The 15,920-nt window shown below is 38.2% G+C and overlaps 1 protein-coding gene across 1 annotated transcript in view; it reads right to left on the bottom strand.

Moving 5' to 3' along the window:
* Positions 1 to 174: 174 nt before the first annotated feature.
* LOC110031414 (uncharacterized aarF domain-containing protein kinase 2-like) overlaps positions 175 to 15,920 on the bottom strand; it is a 52,408-nt gene continuing 36,662 nt past the window's right edge. Inside the window, exon 6 of the mRNA XM_020734594.1 lies at positions 175 to 388. Within this exon, the coding sequence (XP_020590253.1) occupies positions 272 to 388 (117 nt within the window). The 3' untranslated portion in view covers positions 175 to 271. The remainder of the gene's footprint in view (positions 389 to 15,920) is intronic.

The raw sequence follows: 15,920 nt of genomic DNA, 5'->3' as shown, positions 1-15,920 counted from the left end.
AAAAAATGACACATGGCAGAAACGCAATACAGATTTTTACATTATAGAGCTGACTGCGCGTTGGAGCTGCTAGAAGAACAGAAATGCTCCAAAATCTGGCTAACTATTTTACTCTACTATTTTCATGGTTTCTTTGCATCAAATTTCCAGATTATGGAACATGGAAAAAGAATGGGCAAGCAAAAAGCTAAAATGAGCATCGTAAATATAAAAAAAAGTTCAGCATTTACAATTGTCAAAATTTTTTTGTTGAAAAGAACAGAAGAGAAATTCAACCCAATAGCCCTTCAATCGTGTACAACAGAGACTCAGCCCAGTCAGCTTTGAAAAGCAATGTCTGAAGCGTCTTCATAACATTGTAGTCTGGATCAAGCTTGCGCTGCCAACCCTATATCAATGAAAACGCATGGATTAAAATTTTAGTGAGCAGCAAATATAAGAGAAAATGAAAGAATGACAGAAACATAAGTCTAGAAGAATAATCACAAATTACTACGAATGCTCCAATTTAGAGAGAAACGCAGTATAGAGCATCCATTTGTTCTATATCTAATATGCTGAGCAACTCAATTTTTAAATCAAAGTAACAGAATTATCGTAAAGAGATAGAAGTTTAATCATATAACCCCATCGCCTAACAGATGGAAAACTTGGAAGATTCCCTTGGATAGCTCAGAGTTTTTTAGGTCATGTAAACTCGGAAAACGGAGAAAGTTGAATTTTAAAATAAATGAACATAATTGTATTAGTTTGGCGCCAACAGCACTATCTGCATCGGGCTCAGCTGAGTTGACGCCTAGCCAGTTAAAATAGTTTGAAGCCTTAAGTTAGACATAAGACTAAAATGTCAATTTAGTCATTTGTTAGTTATTACAGTGGGGTATAAATAAGATTTAATATGTTTATGATTAGGTTATGCTATGTGATTGTTGTCTTGAATATAGGGTTTGGGTTTGGGTTTGGGGGAGATCAACTACCTCTCGAATTGTAGGTGTTTATCATTTATGCATTTGAATTGTAATATTTCTTTGGTGCCAGTCATATTCAAGGCAGCTACTCTGACTTGTGTCGTCAAAAATAGCCAAGGCATCCTTTGCCTTCGTGAATGAAACTTGCAAAATAGTCACGATTTGAGCTAGTTAGACGGTCGATGAGATCAAGGCGTATAGGGCATCTCTGCTACATCGCCTTCATGATCAGAACTTGCAAAATAATCGCAATTTGAGCAAGCCGGGAAGTCGGCGAGATCACAACATACAAGACATCTCTGTTACATCGCCTTCATGACCAAACCTCGCTATGCAGTCGTGATTCGAGCTAGATAGGAGGCCAACGACAGTATTGCGGCATACAAGCTTCCTCCATGACCGAACCTCATGATACAATCACGATTCGAGCTAGCTGAGTAGCCAACAATGGGATCGCGGTGTATAGAGTTCCTCCTTCGTGATTTAAAAACCATCCTCGGAATATGACAGCCAAAAACGTAGATGCCTTGGAAGAGAAAGTAGAGGGGGAGTTCGGCCAAACCAGATATGAAATGGATGGAAAAGTTTTTTTTGGCCATAGAGGGGCGGTTCTCGTCCATGGAGATAAAATTCATGATTCTCGAAGATGAAGATGTGAAGCTTCATGCACAACAACCGTCGCATGCCGTAGGATATAGCTACGGCGTCTCGAGCAGAGGTGAGTGATAGCATTCTAAAAGATTTAAGTCATCAGGACAACATCGCAGCCTTAAGCGGATCTATAGACGCAGGATCGAGCACAGGAACTGAGTGGACTCGAGTGACAACACTTAGAAGGAATAGTGTGACATTCAAATGGCTGGAACCAAGGAAAGCAGGCGAGATCGAGCAAAGGAGTTGGCACTGGATATGAGCGTTAGCATCTGGAGGAAATTGCATGACATTTGAAGGTTTGGAACAAGCAACACCAAACAGAATGGGACCACGTACGATTCGGGGCTTGAAAGGATCAATTCGAAGAATTTCAGCTAGGAAAATGGAACATGGAACCATGGTGGGTGGGACCCCGACGAAGAGCTACATCTAGCTACGACAGTTTCAGTTGTTGCTATAGCCTTCAGGACGGAAGACACTTAGGATCCTATGGGGACAAGGGAGTTGATTATGAGGTGAGCCAAATTTATGGAATAAGAGATATCAGTAGGCTTCAGTCAAGAAAATTGAGACTTGCATAAGGAAGCTGAAAATGTCGGTCTTTGAAGGAGATAATTATAGTTGGTTTTATCACGTGAAGAGATACTTTATTGTTAATGGGCTGACAAAGGAAGAAGATTAGATGACAGCGACCGTGTGTTTGGAAAGAAGGCTCTAGCGTGGTACCGATAGAGAGAACAATGTCAGCCAATCAGAATATGAGAATAATTCAAAGACCAATTTTCGGAGCATTTCAAAATCACGCGAGAAGGGGATTTATACAAGCATTTTTTTGCATTGATCCAAGAAGGGTCGATCATGGAATATAGGGAGAATTTTGAGATGTTATTGGACTGTTCTTTGGAAGACCACAATGACCATTTGAATAAGGAGTTGATGGTACTCAGGGGGTCCGTGAATCTATCAAAGGTGGCGGCTATGTTGAATTGACTAGTACATAAGACATTGAAGGGGTTGAGAGAGTTTCTAGGACTTACAAAATACTACTCGAAGTTTGTGAAGGATTACAGTTCGATTACGTGGCCATTAAAAAAATAATTGAAAAATGATAACTTTAAATGAGAGGAAGCTACGACCTAGACTTTTGAGAAGTTAAAAAAGGCCATGAAAAGTGTACCAATGCTAGTGGTACCGCCTCGGGCTGTGGGTTAGGTGCACTCATGCAGTGTCAACGACTCATCGCATACTTCAATCAAGTGCTGACAACAAGAGCAAGACTCAAGTTAACTTATGAGTGGGAGTCATATGACTTGATCCAACAAAAGTTTCCTTTCTACAATCTTCAAGACAAGATGTTTTCTGGGAAGAGAGTACTGTTAGACCGGCACATACAACACTGTCCTCCTCGTGCTTCACTAAGTTAATGTCGAGTCTGCTAAGATAGTTTGAAGAATTATATTAAGCGCAAGATTAAAATGATAATTTAGTCATCTGTTAGTTATTATTGTAGGGTATAAATATGACTTAATAAATTTAAGGTTATGTATGTTATGTGATTGTTGTCTTAAATCTAGGGTTACGGTTCAGGAGAGATAGTCTACCTCTCAAATTGTAGGTATTTATCCATTATATATTTAGACCATGTTGTTGTGCTGGTAAAGGAAAATATTGTGTTTGTCCTAATCTCTATGGAAGTTCTCAGTTTCCTATCATCAAAATGATATCGGAGCATTCGAGGTCGCAACTCTGTTAGAAACCTTTATTGTTGGCATTTGAGACCGCTTGTTAATCTCCGCCATCTTCAAGAATAATTAGCAAGGTAAATATGGGAAAGAAAGATTCTAAAGAAGCCCAGAATGTAGAGAGCAATCCAAGGGACACTAGAAGATTCCACGGTATTCTAAAAAAAAACTAAAAAGAAGGAGAATATTCGGAGGTCTTCTAGAAGGTTTCATATAATTCCAGAAATATGCTGAAAAAAATAAGTTTCACGAGAATTCTAGAATATTCTGCATAGCTCTAGAATCATATCTCAAAATTCTCTCAGAAAGGATGCTTCCTTTTAGGTATGAGTCATCTATTCCCCTACCTTTTCATTCTTGCCATTCTACTGTGACAATAGAAGCAATTGCTTGCTGCCGAGCACATGTATCTACCGTCTATTGAACATATTTCACAAAACTCTACGAGATATGCTTCCCTACTCTTTCAATAAGAAAAGGAAGGGATGATGATGGACACCAAGCTCAATAAATTGCATTCCACTTGTCGATAGGTATTAAGATAGGATGCCGACGGAGACTTCCTTGTAACAGCTCCTTGGACAGAGAAAACTAACAAGGTTCACTTAGCACAACTTAAAAGGTATCTCTGAACTACAAACTGAAAGGAGCCAATGTCAACTCAAGAATAGTCGTTCACTCTGTTTTTTCCCTACAACTCTTCCTACTTGACCTGACTGTACCAATCACTCTATTTGAAAGGAGACGACACTGAGGAATGAAGTACTTGAGCAAAGCGAGAGGAACGAGACTACACAAACCTAAATTCACTCCACCCCAGAGAGAGGAACTAACCAATAACTGAAAAGGTTCTACTCATGCGTCTAGAAAGCGATTACTTTCACAACATAGAAAATGACTCGAGAGCCACAAAAACAAGCACAGCTTTTTGCAGGTTTGGAACTCGGCCCGCTGGACTCACTACACTACCAAAGAGAAGGTGATACCCACTTGCAGTCTTCAAACACACTCATACCAATTCCAATTCAATCTGCTTCTTACGGGGAATCTTCTGAAATTTGGACGAGATCGATACTGACTGACTCTTACAAAATGCCGCCAGGTGGACATTCATCTGAACAGCTCTCCTACGCCTAGTCTTTATGCACACACACCCAATACAATAACCTCTTTCTTATTGAACCTATCGCCTTCATTCTTCAATCTCATGAAAGTCGATGACGAAGTGTAGATTGAAAGTCTTCTCTTCTTTTCTGGATGGCCTATTAAGAGTCAATAAGGTATGCATCAATACACTAGTTTCTACATAAAAGAGGGAAGAAGGTTTTGTACTGCAAGCGCCTCTGATGATTCCACATTTGCTTTGTCTGATCAACTTTCAACCAGCAAGACCTATTGATTGAAGTTACTGTTCATAGCTAATCCCAAATCGACGTAAGCTGGAACTTCGAGGTCAACTTCTAGGGCGCCACTCTGCTTCTTTGACTTAGCTGACTGACTATTTATGAAGAGAATAGATCTGACAGATCAAAGTCAGAATACTATCCAACCATGCCTGTCTCTTAGTCAAATAAGATTTTTTTGACAAATTCTTTTGGATTGTTAACGCTCCCTTGTGAATTGACCTGTTATTGGGATGGAAGTGCTTGGCCATTCAACTCGGATCGAAAGAGACAATTTCAATCTGGATGGATCATCTTTGTCGTTCAAGTTGGAATGAACTGCTTCGCACCTTATCCGGGCTTCAAAACACCAAATTTTAGTGCAATGGGTAGCAGGAGTCGAACCCTCTTCCACGACCCAAAATCAACTGAGCAAAGACAAGGCGCTTGCCTTCTATAAAGCACTTGACTGAGCTATTGCCTCTGTGAATGGTCCTTTGATGGCCTTTTTGAAAGTGTCTATCGAATCCTTGAATGTTTCATGCGAGATTGACACTGTTCTCTTGGCTACCTTTATCGCATGTGAAGTCATCTGATAGAGTGAATTCGCTTTCTTTTTCTACGTATTAATGAAATCAATTGTCACTGCATCTCATTCCTCCATAGATTGACCTCGAAACAAGTAGGACTTGAAGGATAAAAGTATCTGAAACTACTAATTGCAAGGAAGCTAGGTCGTGGAGGGGACTACTTGAATTCCATCCCCTCGGATAGAGCCACCCCACCTAAGAAAGGGGCGGCGCAAAATTATTTTCAAATGAAGAAGAAAGTCTGTAGATGATTCTGAAAGGCAAAGTGTTCATCGATTGATGAGATTTCGGCCATCGAACTAAAGAAAAAAACTTAGGAAGCCCGATTTTCTTATCATCTCAGTAGGAATTTCGCTAAAAATGATGTATTGTATGTATGCTAACTTTTCTTTGTTTAACTGGGCCTATTAGAAACACTACGTGCCTGAGTCATTCGTGCCCTTCAAGAAGTCTTTTGGAAAATTCTGTCGGTTTTGTATCGGAATCTCGTGATGGAGAGCATGGAGCTCGTCCGGACCCAAGACCAAGTATATGTAAAGAACGATGTAGAACTATCTAGAATATATTATATTCTAATATAATCTATAAATTTCCCTTAGGCTTAGGGAGGATTATAAATAGGAGTTTCTCCCCTCATTTGTAACCATCCAAGCATTCGTCCAAGGAAACCATCCAAGCATCCAAGCTTTCAACTGTTAATATTCTTCTATCTTAGTGAGGTGTTCCTTTCTCCAATACTCATCCCTACATTCCTAGAGTGTTTTGTGCTTACAAGTTCAAGTGTTGTGAGGGCTAGGCTGATTTGGTGAGAAAGAAGAGCGCTAAAGCTGCACGGGTGACTTGGGATAAGTTAGTCCGTGACAGTTAGTATCAGAGCTTCGATTCGAAGGGATGAAAAACAGCGTTAAAGAGCACATAATGGAGTCTGAAGCCACTAATGTGGAATCATCTCAACAAGGGCGATGTTGTCAGGAGCAAAGAGATCCAACCGCATCAAACCCACATGGGAGGTCCAAGGAGATCATGCACAAATTTGATTCGCACCTTGCTCGGGTTGAGGAGTCAAAGAATGGCGTGGAGGCACAGATGGATAATCTTGGCCAAAAGGTTGATGGACTCGTGGAGGAGAGCATCACAATCTATTTAACGATCAGAAGTATGATGCTTAAAAGATCAAATGACTAAGATGCGAGAGAATTTGATGGGAGAGCTCCAGGAGGTATGAAGAGCCCAAGAAAACAAGATGAGTGGCGCAATGCAACATCCACCAACCATCACACCTTCGAAGCTAAGAGGATTGAAGTTCCAAAATCACAGAGTTTTGGAGGAGCTCGCAATGCGAAGTAAGCGGACAATTTTCTATGGAGAATTGAGCAAAATTTCAGAATGATGGGAATTAAGAATGAAGAAGCAAGAATACAATTTGCAACTATTTATCTCTTAGACAGCATCATGTTGTAGTGCAGAAGAAAACGAGAAGATATTGAGAAAGGTATGTTCACCATATCCACCTTTGATGACTTAAGAAGAAGCAAAAGAGACAGTTCTACCCCGAAAATGCAGAGGATGTGTCTAGGGCCCGATTGTGAAGGTTCAACCAAACGGGATTGATTCGGGAATATATTACGGAGTTTACTAGCCTGGTTTCTAAAATTCTCTGCATGTCTCACAAGGATGCTCTTTTCAAATTCATGGATAGACTCCAACAGTGGGCAAAAACAAAGCTTAGAAGGCGCGAAGTGCAAAATCTTGCCACTGTCATCACGATCGCGAAAGCCTAATTGATTACTCAAAGAGTCCACCAAGCCTAAAGATAAGAAAAGTGCATATGCCAAGGGTGGGGAAGAAAAGAATCAACATAAGGAAGAGACCCGCCACGAATCGACCTCATCCAAAGGAAAAGACAAATGAAAACCTAAAAATGACAAAACTAATCACACAATCAGTGCTTTCTTTATGATGGGCCACATTGGGTAAGGGATTGTCTTCAGAAAAAAGCTTTGAACTCTCTCCTTGTAAGCCATCAGAAGGAAGACAGTGGTGATATGACAGGCGGTAAGACCACTAGAGCAATGGTGGACACGCATGCTTCCCATAACTTCATCTTCGCCAAAGAGGCAAAGAGACTGGGTCTGCAAATGACTAAAGGAGGCTCCATCAAGAAGATCAATTTAGCAGTAAGGCCAATCCATGGAGTACTCAGAAGAGTAAAGACCGGTATTGGAGAGTGGTCAGGTATCTTAGACTTCTCTATCATTCTGATGGATGATTTTAAAGTTGTTCTAGGGATGAACTTCTTGGATCAAGCAAGAGCATTCCCAATGTACTTCGTCAATAGCATGTGCATCATGAAAGAGAATCAAGTTTGCTTAGTACCAATAACAAGGGTAAAAAGCAGGAAGTCAATGTGTTATCAGTCTTCCAATTCAAAAAGGGCATTCTAAAAGAAAAGAGGAGTTACTTGGTTGTTCTTCACGAAGAAGTGAAGCCCTAAGAAGGCATGCCAAAGGAAGTGGTGGAGGTTCTTAAAGAACTACCACCAAGGAGGGAGAAAAATCATCCGATTTGGCTGGAGCCAAGGACTGATCCACCAGTCATGAAGTCTCACTACATGACACCCCTCCCCCATACCACCAAAGAAAAACCTAAGATTACTAAGAGCAAACAAAGGAAGTTGGTCTGAGTGCCAAGGGGAAGTCGCAATGAGGGCATTGTGAGCTTAAGTGGGAGGTAGTGTCACGCTCTGCCATCTTCAAGAATAATTGGCAAAATAAACATGGAAAAGGAAGATTCTAGAGAACTCAGAATGTAGAGAGCAATCTAAAAGACTCTAGAAGGTTCCATGACATTCTAGAAAAAAACTACAAAAAAAATATTCCAATAAATTCTAAAAGGTTTCACATAATTTCAGAAATATGCTGAAAGAAGCAAGTTTCAAGAGAATTCTAGAATATTCTGCAAAATTCAAGAATCATGTATGTAAAGAACAATGTAGAACTATCTAGAAGATATTATATTCTAATGTAATCTATAAAGTTCCCTTAGGCTTGGGCAGGATTATAAATAGAAGTCTTTCCCCTCATTTCTAACCATCCAAGCATTCATCCAAGGAAACCATCCAAGCTTTCAAGTGTCGTAATTCTTCTTTCTTAGTGAAATGCTCCTTTCTCCAATACTTCTCCCTACTCTTCTTAGAGTATTTTATGCTTACAAGTTCAAGCGTTTTGAGAGCTAGGCTAATTTAGTTTCAAGAAAGAGCGTTAAAGCCGCACGAGTGACTTGGGATAAGTTAGTCCGTGACACGCTGCTCTGACTCATTGTCTAAAATCATTGAGGCATACATCGCTTTAGGTACTTAAACGCGCAAAACAGTTGTGATTCGAGCTACCTGGGAAGCCGACGGGACGCGACGTACAAGGTGTCGCCTTTGTGACCAAAAACTTGAGAAACAGTTGTGATTCGAGTTAGTTGGGAAGTCGATGTGATATCAACGTATAGGGCTTCTTTGTTGCATCGCTTTCATGACCAAACCTTATGATACAATCGCGATTCAAGCAAGTTGGGAAGCCAATGACGGGATCACAGTGTACAGGATTTTGCCTTCATTAATGAACCACGCGATACAATCACGATTCAAGCAAGTTGAAAAGCCGACGAGATCATAACATATAGGGTGTCTCCATCGAGTCGCCATCATGGCCAAACCTCCCGATGTAGGCACAATTCGATCTAGTTGAGAAGCCAATGACGAGATCGCAGCATATAGAGTTCTGTCTTCATGACCAATGAAGGTTACGACACACCAAGATTGGGGGGGTGAATTGGTGTGCTGAAAAATTTTAATATTAAGTTATCTGGGAAGACAACGATGAGATTGCGAGATACAAGAGTTTTGCCTTCCTAATCGAAGCTGTCCCAGAAATAATGGCGGCCAAAACAATACATGCCTTGGAGGGAAAAAGTTAGACAGAGGGGTAAGCTAAATCATATTTGAAAGAGAGCATTTCTTGACCATGGAGGGGCAGTTCTCATCCATGGAGGGGAGATTTAAAATTTTGGAAGAAATGATGAAGATCTTAAAGCTTCACTCAAACTCGCTGCCACTCGCTAAAGGATTGAGTGATGAAGTTTGAAGCGAATGCAAGAGGTAGCAATCTAAAGGATTTGTGTAGCATTAGAGCAGTGTCGCTGCCTTAGGAAGATAAGGAGCCCCGGGATCAAGTGAAAGAATTGGGAGCGGACTTGGCAACACTTAGAAGAAAAAGCACGGCATCCGAACAAGTAGAATGAACAGAAGCAGGAAGAATTGAGCAAAGGAATCTGGAGTCATATGAGCGGTAGCATCTGGAGGGAATTGCATGACATTTGAATGTTTGGAACGAGCGACAGCAGATAAAATGGGACGACGTGCGATTCAGGTTTGGAGAAGATTGATTCGAAGGATTTCATCTTGGAACAGAGAACCATAGTGGGTGGGACCTTGGTGGAGGGTTGTATCCAACCACAACAGTGACTTGTTGCGGCAACATTTCGGGCTGAAAACAATTTAAGAGTTTATGAGAATGGGCGAACTGACTATGGGGTGACCCACACTTAGGGAAGAATGAAAATTAATATGGGTCAAGAAAGGGAACCCAACCCCGCTTTGTGGGTGGAATGAGCTTCGATCGAGGAAATTGCAGAGGAGACACACATAAGTAAGCTAAAGATGTCGATCTTTGAAGGAGAGGATACCTATAGTTGGGTTTATCTTGCGGAGAGATAGTTTGCTCTTAATGGGCTGATGAAAAAAGAAAAATTGATGGTGATAGCCTTGTATTTAGAAGGAAAGGCTCTGACATAGTATCAATGGAGAGAACAATGTCGGTTAGTTAGAACGAGGAAAGAATTCAAAAATCAATTGTTGGAGCATTTCAGAACTATGCCGGAAAGGGATTCACACAAGCAATTTTTTGCATTAATTTAAGAAGGGTTTGTCATAGATTATAGAAAGAAATTTGAGATGATATCGGATTATTCATTGGAAGACCACATTCACCATCTGAAGGGGTTGATGATACTCAAGATGTCAGCAAATCCATCAAAGGTGGCGGGTATGTTAGATTGACCAACGTCTAAAACATTGAAGGGGACAAAATGATTTCTAGAATTCATAAGATCTTATCAAAAGTTCATGATAAGTTATAATTCGGTTGCGTGGTCGCTGACGTACAATTAAAGAAGGATAACTTGCAATGGAGGGAAACTGTGACTCAGACTTTTGAGAAGTTAAAAAAGGCTATAACGAGCGTATCAGTGCTGGCGGTGCATGATTTAAAACAATCATTCATTGTAGAGATGGATGTCCCAAGCTATGCAGTCATAATGCAGTGTCAATAACCTATCGCTTATTTTGTGAAATAATTTATTTTGCATCAAACAAGAAGAAAAAAACTACAAAAAACATACTTTTAGGTATGTTTAAAAGAGGTCTTGTCATCCCATACAATGTCAAAAAATTCGAAGAATTCAAAAACTGAGGCAAAAGAAAAACTATGTGAAAGAGGCCTATGGGTACAAAAATAGGCAGCTCGATTGAAATCCCGAGAAACAAAATGAAAAGTAATACTCGTAAGTCATAGATTTCCTCATATAGCTGATGATATTGACATTGTCCCTCTCAATAATGAAGCCTTGTCTCCCACATCCATGGTTGGAACATTTTCCTAATAGAAGAGATATCATGAAACTCCACCATCCCACTATCCCAATGTTGAAGGTGTTCTCAAATCGCAACAAAAAATTCCTCAATTTCGTTGAAGAACCGCCCCTTTGCTTGATCGATAGTTTGGAAGAAGGGCCCATCTATATTTACGTTTAGTCAACTCAGAGAAAAGAAGAATATGACCGCCTTTGAGACTAGCTACTGCCCCAGGATGGGGAATATGTGAGTTTTGGTGAGGCTGTGGCCGCCAAAAGGGTGGGAGTATGAAACCGACTTCCACTGCTTAGCTGCATGAAGATCCGACCACCCGCAAAACTCAATTGGTAGAGAGTTCCCCAAGCCACGTAATGCGGCCCCTTGTGCTATTCCAAAGAAAATTCCGACATTTGTGCTAAATCTCTTCCAAAACAACCCCCAAAACTTTGGTATGAGTCATGAGATACATGGACATGAAAAGCAAACATGAGCGGATGATGACGGGTTTAGGTGGGAGGGCAATGTTAAACTATAACTTATTTCAGTAAAGTGTTGACGGCAAGAGCCAAACTCAAGTCAGTTTATGAGCGAGAGTGATACGAGTTGATTCAACAGAAGTTTCCTCTCTTCCATTTTGAGGACAAGACCGCACTGTCCACCTCATACTCCATAAGTCGGCGACGAGCCTATTTAAAGACTTAGGTTAGGTGTAATACTAAAAAGGTAATTTAGTCGTTTGTTAGTTATTACTGTGTACTATAAATATGACTTAATACGTTTAGCGTTGCGTTATGTTATGTAATTATTGTCTTGAACTTAGGGTTAGAATTTAGGAGAGATTGTCTACCTCTCAAATTGTAGGTATTTATCATTTTATGTATTTTGGTTGTGTTGTTTTGTGATGGTAAAGTAAAATTTTGTGTTTGCCCAAAGCTCTGTGGAAGTCCTCTTTCCTATCAAATTCATCAACAAAAGTAAGAACAACTGAAATTCCCATTAGGCCATTCATCTTAAATCCATGTCAATTTTTTCGTTAACCTATTCTATCAATTGGGGTGTCGGTGTTAGGTTGACATTATTGAAAGATTCATTAATTAAAAATTTGGAAATGAAGCCTCATGTCCATCCTCATCAACCATATTATCATTAAGTTGGTTGAATTTAGAAATACATTTATATTTTGGCATAAATTTATGGGTAATAACTTTTTCAAAAAGACCTTCCACCTTTACATGTCTTGAACTGAAGGACAATACTTGACAAGTTCATTGCTAGATTAGAAGCAACAATAGCTGAAATATTACTTCGAATTTACTTATTCATTTTATCCATTTCCTAAGCATATATTTTTTATCTAGCATCTATCAATCCCACAAACTTATCACAAATTTTCCACATTTTGTATCAATGCAGCACAGATACGGACACGACACGACATAATTAAAAATAAATAGGACATGACACATAATGAACACGTTTTTATATTTAATTAATTATAAATATAAAAAATATATATTTTATTATACTTTATTAAATATATCACAGCACAAATTATGCAAGAATAAAATTTAATTTCATAAATTTAATTTATACTATAAAACTTAATGATTATAAAAATTAGCTTTTAAAATTAGATATAATATATTCCAAAAAAGTTCATCAAACTTATAGTCCAACTTATCTACTGAAATTTCCATGATTACAAAGAAGAAATTACTGATGCTCGACTTCGACGAATATTGAATGCATCTTCAATATTTAATTTCATGAATGTTAGAAGGAGCTCAGCATGACGAGAGATTGGACATTTTTAACTGTGAGGTATAATTAAGGCTACAAGTGTATTTATAATTTTTAGTTCCAGTGTTCCATTTCTCAAAATAGTGTATATTTATAATAAAAGCTTATTGTTGTTGTTGTTATTGTTGTGTCAAGCTCATATTCGATGAGATGTTGAGGTGTGTCCTGGACGTGTTCGCGCCTGAAAAAAATTCAAACATATATTTTGAGTATTAGAGAAGTGACGGGATGTGTCAGTGTCGGATAAGATACGTCACATTTTTAGAAGTGTCGGTGCTCAATAGCTTTGTATTTCACATTTGCTCAATATAGTAATCAAATTTGAAATGTTAAAATAGTGGTTAAGAAAGGAAAGGAAATGGATTAAATAGGAAAAGGGGGGTCGCGGTTACTGTAGCAGCTACAGTTTGCAGTACTGTAACCGCGACGACCCCCTTTCCTATTTAACCCCTTTCCATTCCTTTCGTGATGATTTCTATTTATAATTCCTTTCCTTCTCTACTTATTTCATATTCTTATCCTTGCCTATTATATATCTTTCCTATCATACTTTTTACTTATTTTACCTACTAAACCCCTCTTTGCCTATTATATATCTTTCCTATCATACTTTTTACCTATTTTACTTATATAAGTGTTTTTTTTCTGAGGTTATGGAGGGTTCTATGAATGCAGATTTTTGAGTGCTGCCTTATCCACAACCATTTTACATCAGTCGCCAACCCACCGTCCAGCAGCCTCCATTTTCATTATCACCCACAGATATCTTTTATTATTTATGTTGATACTGTCTGTTTGTCGTTACTTCCTGCTCTTTCAAGTGTCTTGTTTGAAATTTGTTTGGAATTCAGAAATAGTAATTTGTGTTTCCGTTGAGGTTTGGGTTTCCTTCGGTAACATGTCATAGAGCAGGTAAGTGTCACATGAAGTTGGAGACAAAGTTGTGGGTTTTGGAAAATTAGAGGAAATTGAGAGGGAGAATCAAAATTAGATGGTTTTTATGAGACTCGACGATTGGAGAACTGAGGCAAGGGTTGGTCGATGTATAGACGAGCATGTAGACTCAACAAATTGGGGAATCAATGTAGCAGAGGATGTAATTGCAGAAGTCAAAGCGCACAAATAAGGGAAGGGGTGTTGGGAGGCCGGTGAGTGTGGTTTGTGCGGAAATTAGAGAATAGTAGTAGTGGATTGTATTATAGGAAAATTTGATAATGGTTATGTTCATTGTGTGAAGGAGAGCCACAAAGAGAGAACAATATAAATGAAGGTAGAGTCGCAAATGGAAGTTGTGAATGAGTGAGACGAGAGATTTGGAGTTCAAAGAATAGAGCGATCAAGCAAGAAGGTAGGCTATTTTTGCAAATAAGACAAGAAAAAGGGACACACATGAGCAAGTGGAGATCATTGGTAAGGAGATGAGTCATAACATGAGCAAGTGGAGATCATTGGTAAGGAGATGAGAGGGATTCCATCATTGTAACAATTAAGAATATTTAAGCGAAGTAATTTTAGCAGGAAACAAGTAGAATTGGGTTGCATCTGATTCATATTTGAACCAATATAGCTATTAATCCCTTTTTGAATGATTCAAAAAGACCCCATACACAACTCCATGAATAAGGGGTCTTTACTCCGTTGATTAATTCCTGATCACTTAAGAAAACTCAGTTAAAGTATTAATATAATAGAATTAGAGTTTTAATTTATCTAATCAACCTGATGTACAATCAATCAAGTCAAAATAACTTCAGTTATAAGTAAATAAACCAATTAAAAAATAAGAACTTAAAGTTGATCATTGATGAGATACTATTATGATTTGATTACCAAGCAATTACTATCGATGAGAGTAACTACACCATACTAAACTTTACTAACTTCAATATATTGCTGACACAAATTATTTTTAATGCTGACAAAGTTAATTCTATATTATTCAATATGTTGCTTTAAGATAAATAAAAATCATAGCTTTAAAATAAATAAAAATCGTACAAAGATAATTTTATTATTTTCTTTCAGCTACAATAATTACCATGGCACAAAAAGAAAAAGAAAAAAAACTCTATAGTTTTTTTTAGCATATTATTGATTCAATAGTCTCATAATAGCACGACTTTTCAAACCCAATGTTTCATCATCCTTTATGATTACTGGTTCAACGCATATAAGTTTGATTTTCCAATAATTACAGTAATATTAGGTATTTTTTTATAATGTTGGTTGGTCTTTTAGTGAGATTAAAGACTGAAAAAGGCTACGAATTTGTGGTTTAATATTTAAGAATTTTTTTTGGAGTTATGCTTGGAGAGGTATAGGAATGCTACGAGTAATCCAGATTGGGCTAATTTGAACAAAATTAGAAAATCACATCAGAAATAAATTTAAGGTAAAGTAAACAGTTGGAAATGCTTATGAATGTTAAGCATAAAATGTGTAGTTATGATATGCAGTAAATAATTAGTTTTGGCAGATTTTATGTGTCGAAGAGTAGAGAATAAGACTGGATCCTATTCTTGCTTTTGGAATTTCAGAGCATGTGTAAGATTTAGGTTGGGTAATTGCTGCCCTTGAAGGATGATAGAGATGTGTAGTAAAGTGTGAGGAAAATTGAGAGTAAAAGTTTATGATAGTAGCACGAAGATTAAAAAAAAGGATAATTATCTCAACTCACCAAAGAAAAGGTAAGACTTGAGTCATCAATTACAACAATAAAAACAACAACAACTAAACCTTTTCCGACTAAGTGGAGTCGGCTACATAATCATTTTTCTTCATTAATGAGTGTCATATTTTCATTTAATTCTATATGATTAAGATCTTTTTTATATAAGATGCTCAAGTTTTTATAGGTCTACCTCTACCTTTCTTACCAAAAGTCAAATCTAAAATATCTACTCTCATAAACAGATCATCAAATGGTTCGCGTTTAATGTGACCAAACCATCTTAAGACGATTCTATATAATCCTGTCTGTCACTTGAGCAACACCAAACCTTTAACGGATATATTCATTTTGCATTTTGTCTCAAAGTGCAAAGCAGCCCATCCACTCAAGCATTCTTATCTCAGCAACAATTAACATAGTATTATGCTTCTCT

The sequence above is a fragment of the Phalaenopsis equestris genome, unplaced genomic scaffold (assembly GCF_001263595.1).
Source record: "Phalaenopsis equestris unplaced genomic scaffold, ASM126359v1 Scaffold000808, whole genome shotgun sequence".
Taxonomy (NCBI): Eukaryota; Viridiplantae; Streptophyta; class Magnoliopsida; order Asparagales; family Orchidaceae; genus Phalaenopsis; species Phalaenopsis equestris.
Note: the sequence above shows the minus strand (reverse complement) of the source record. Positions and strands in the feature narration are given on the sequence as shown.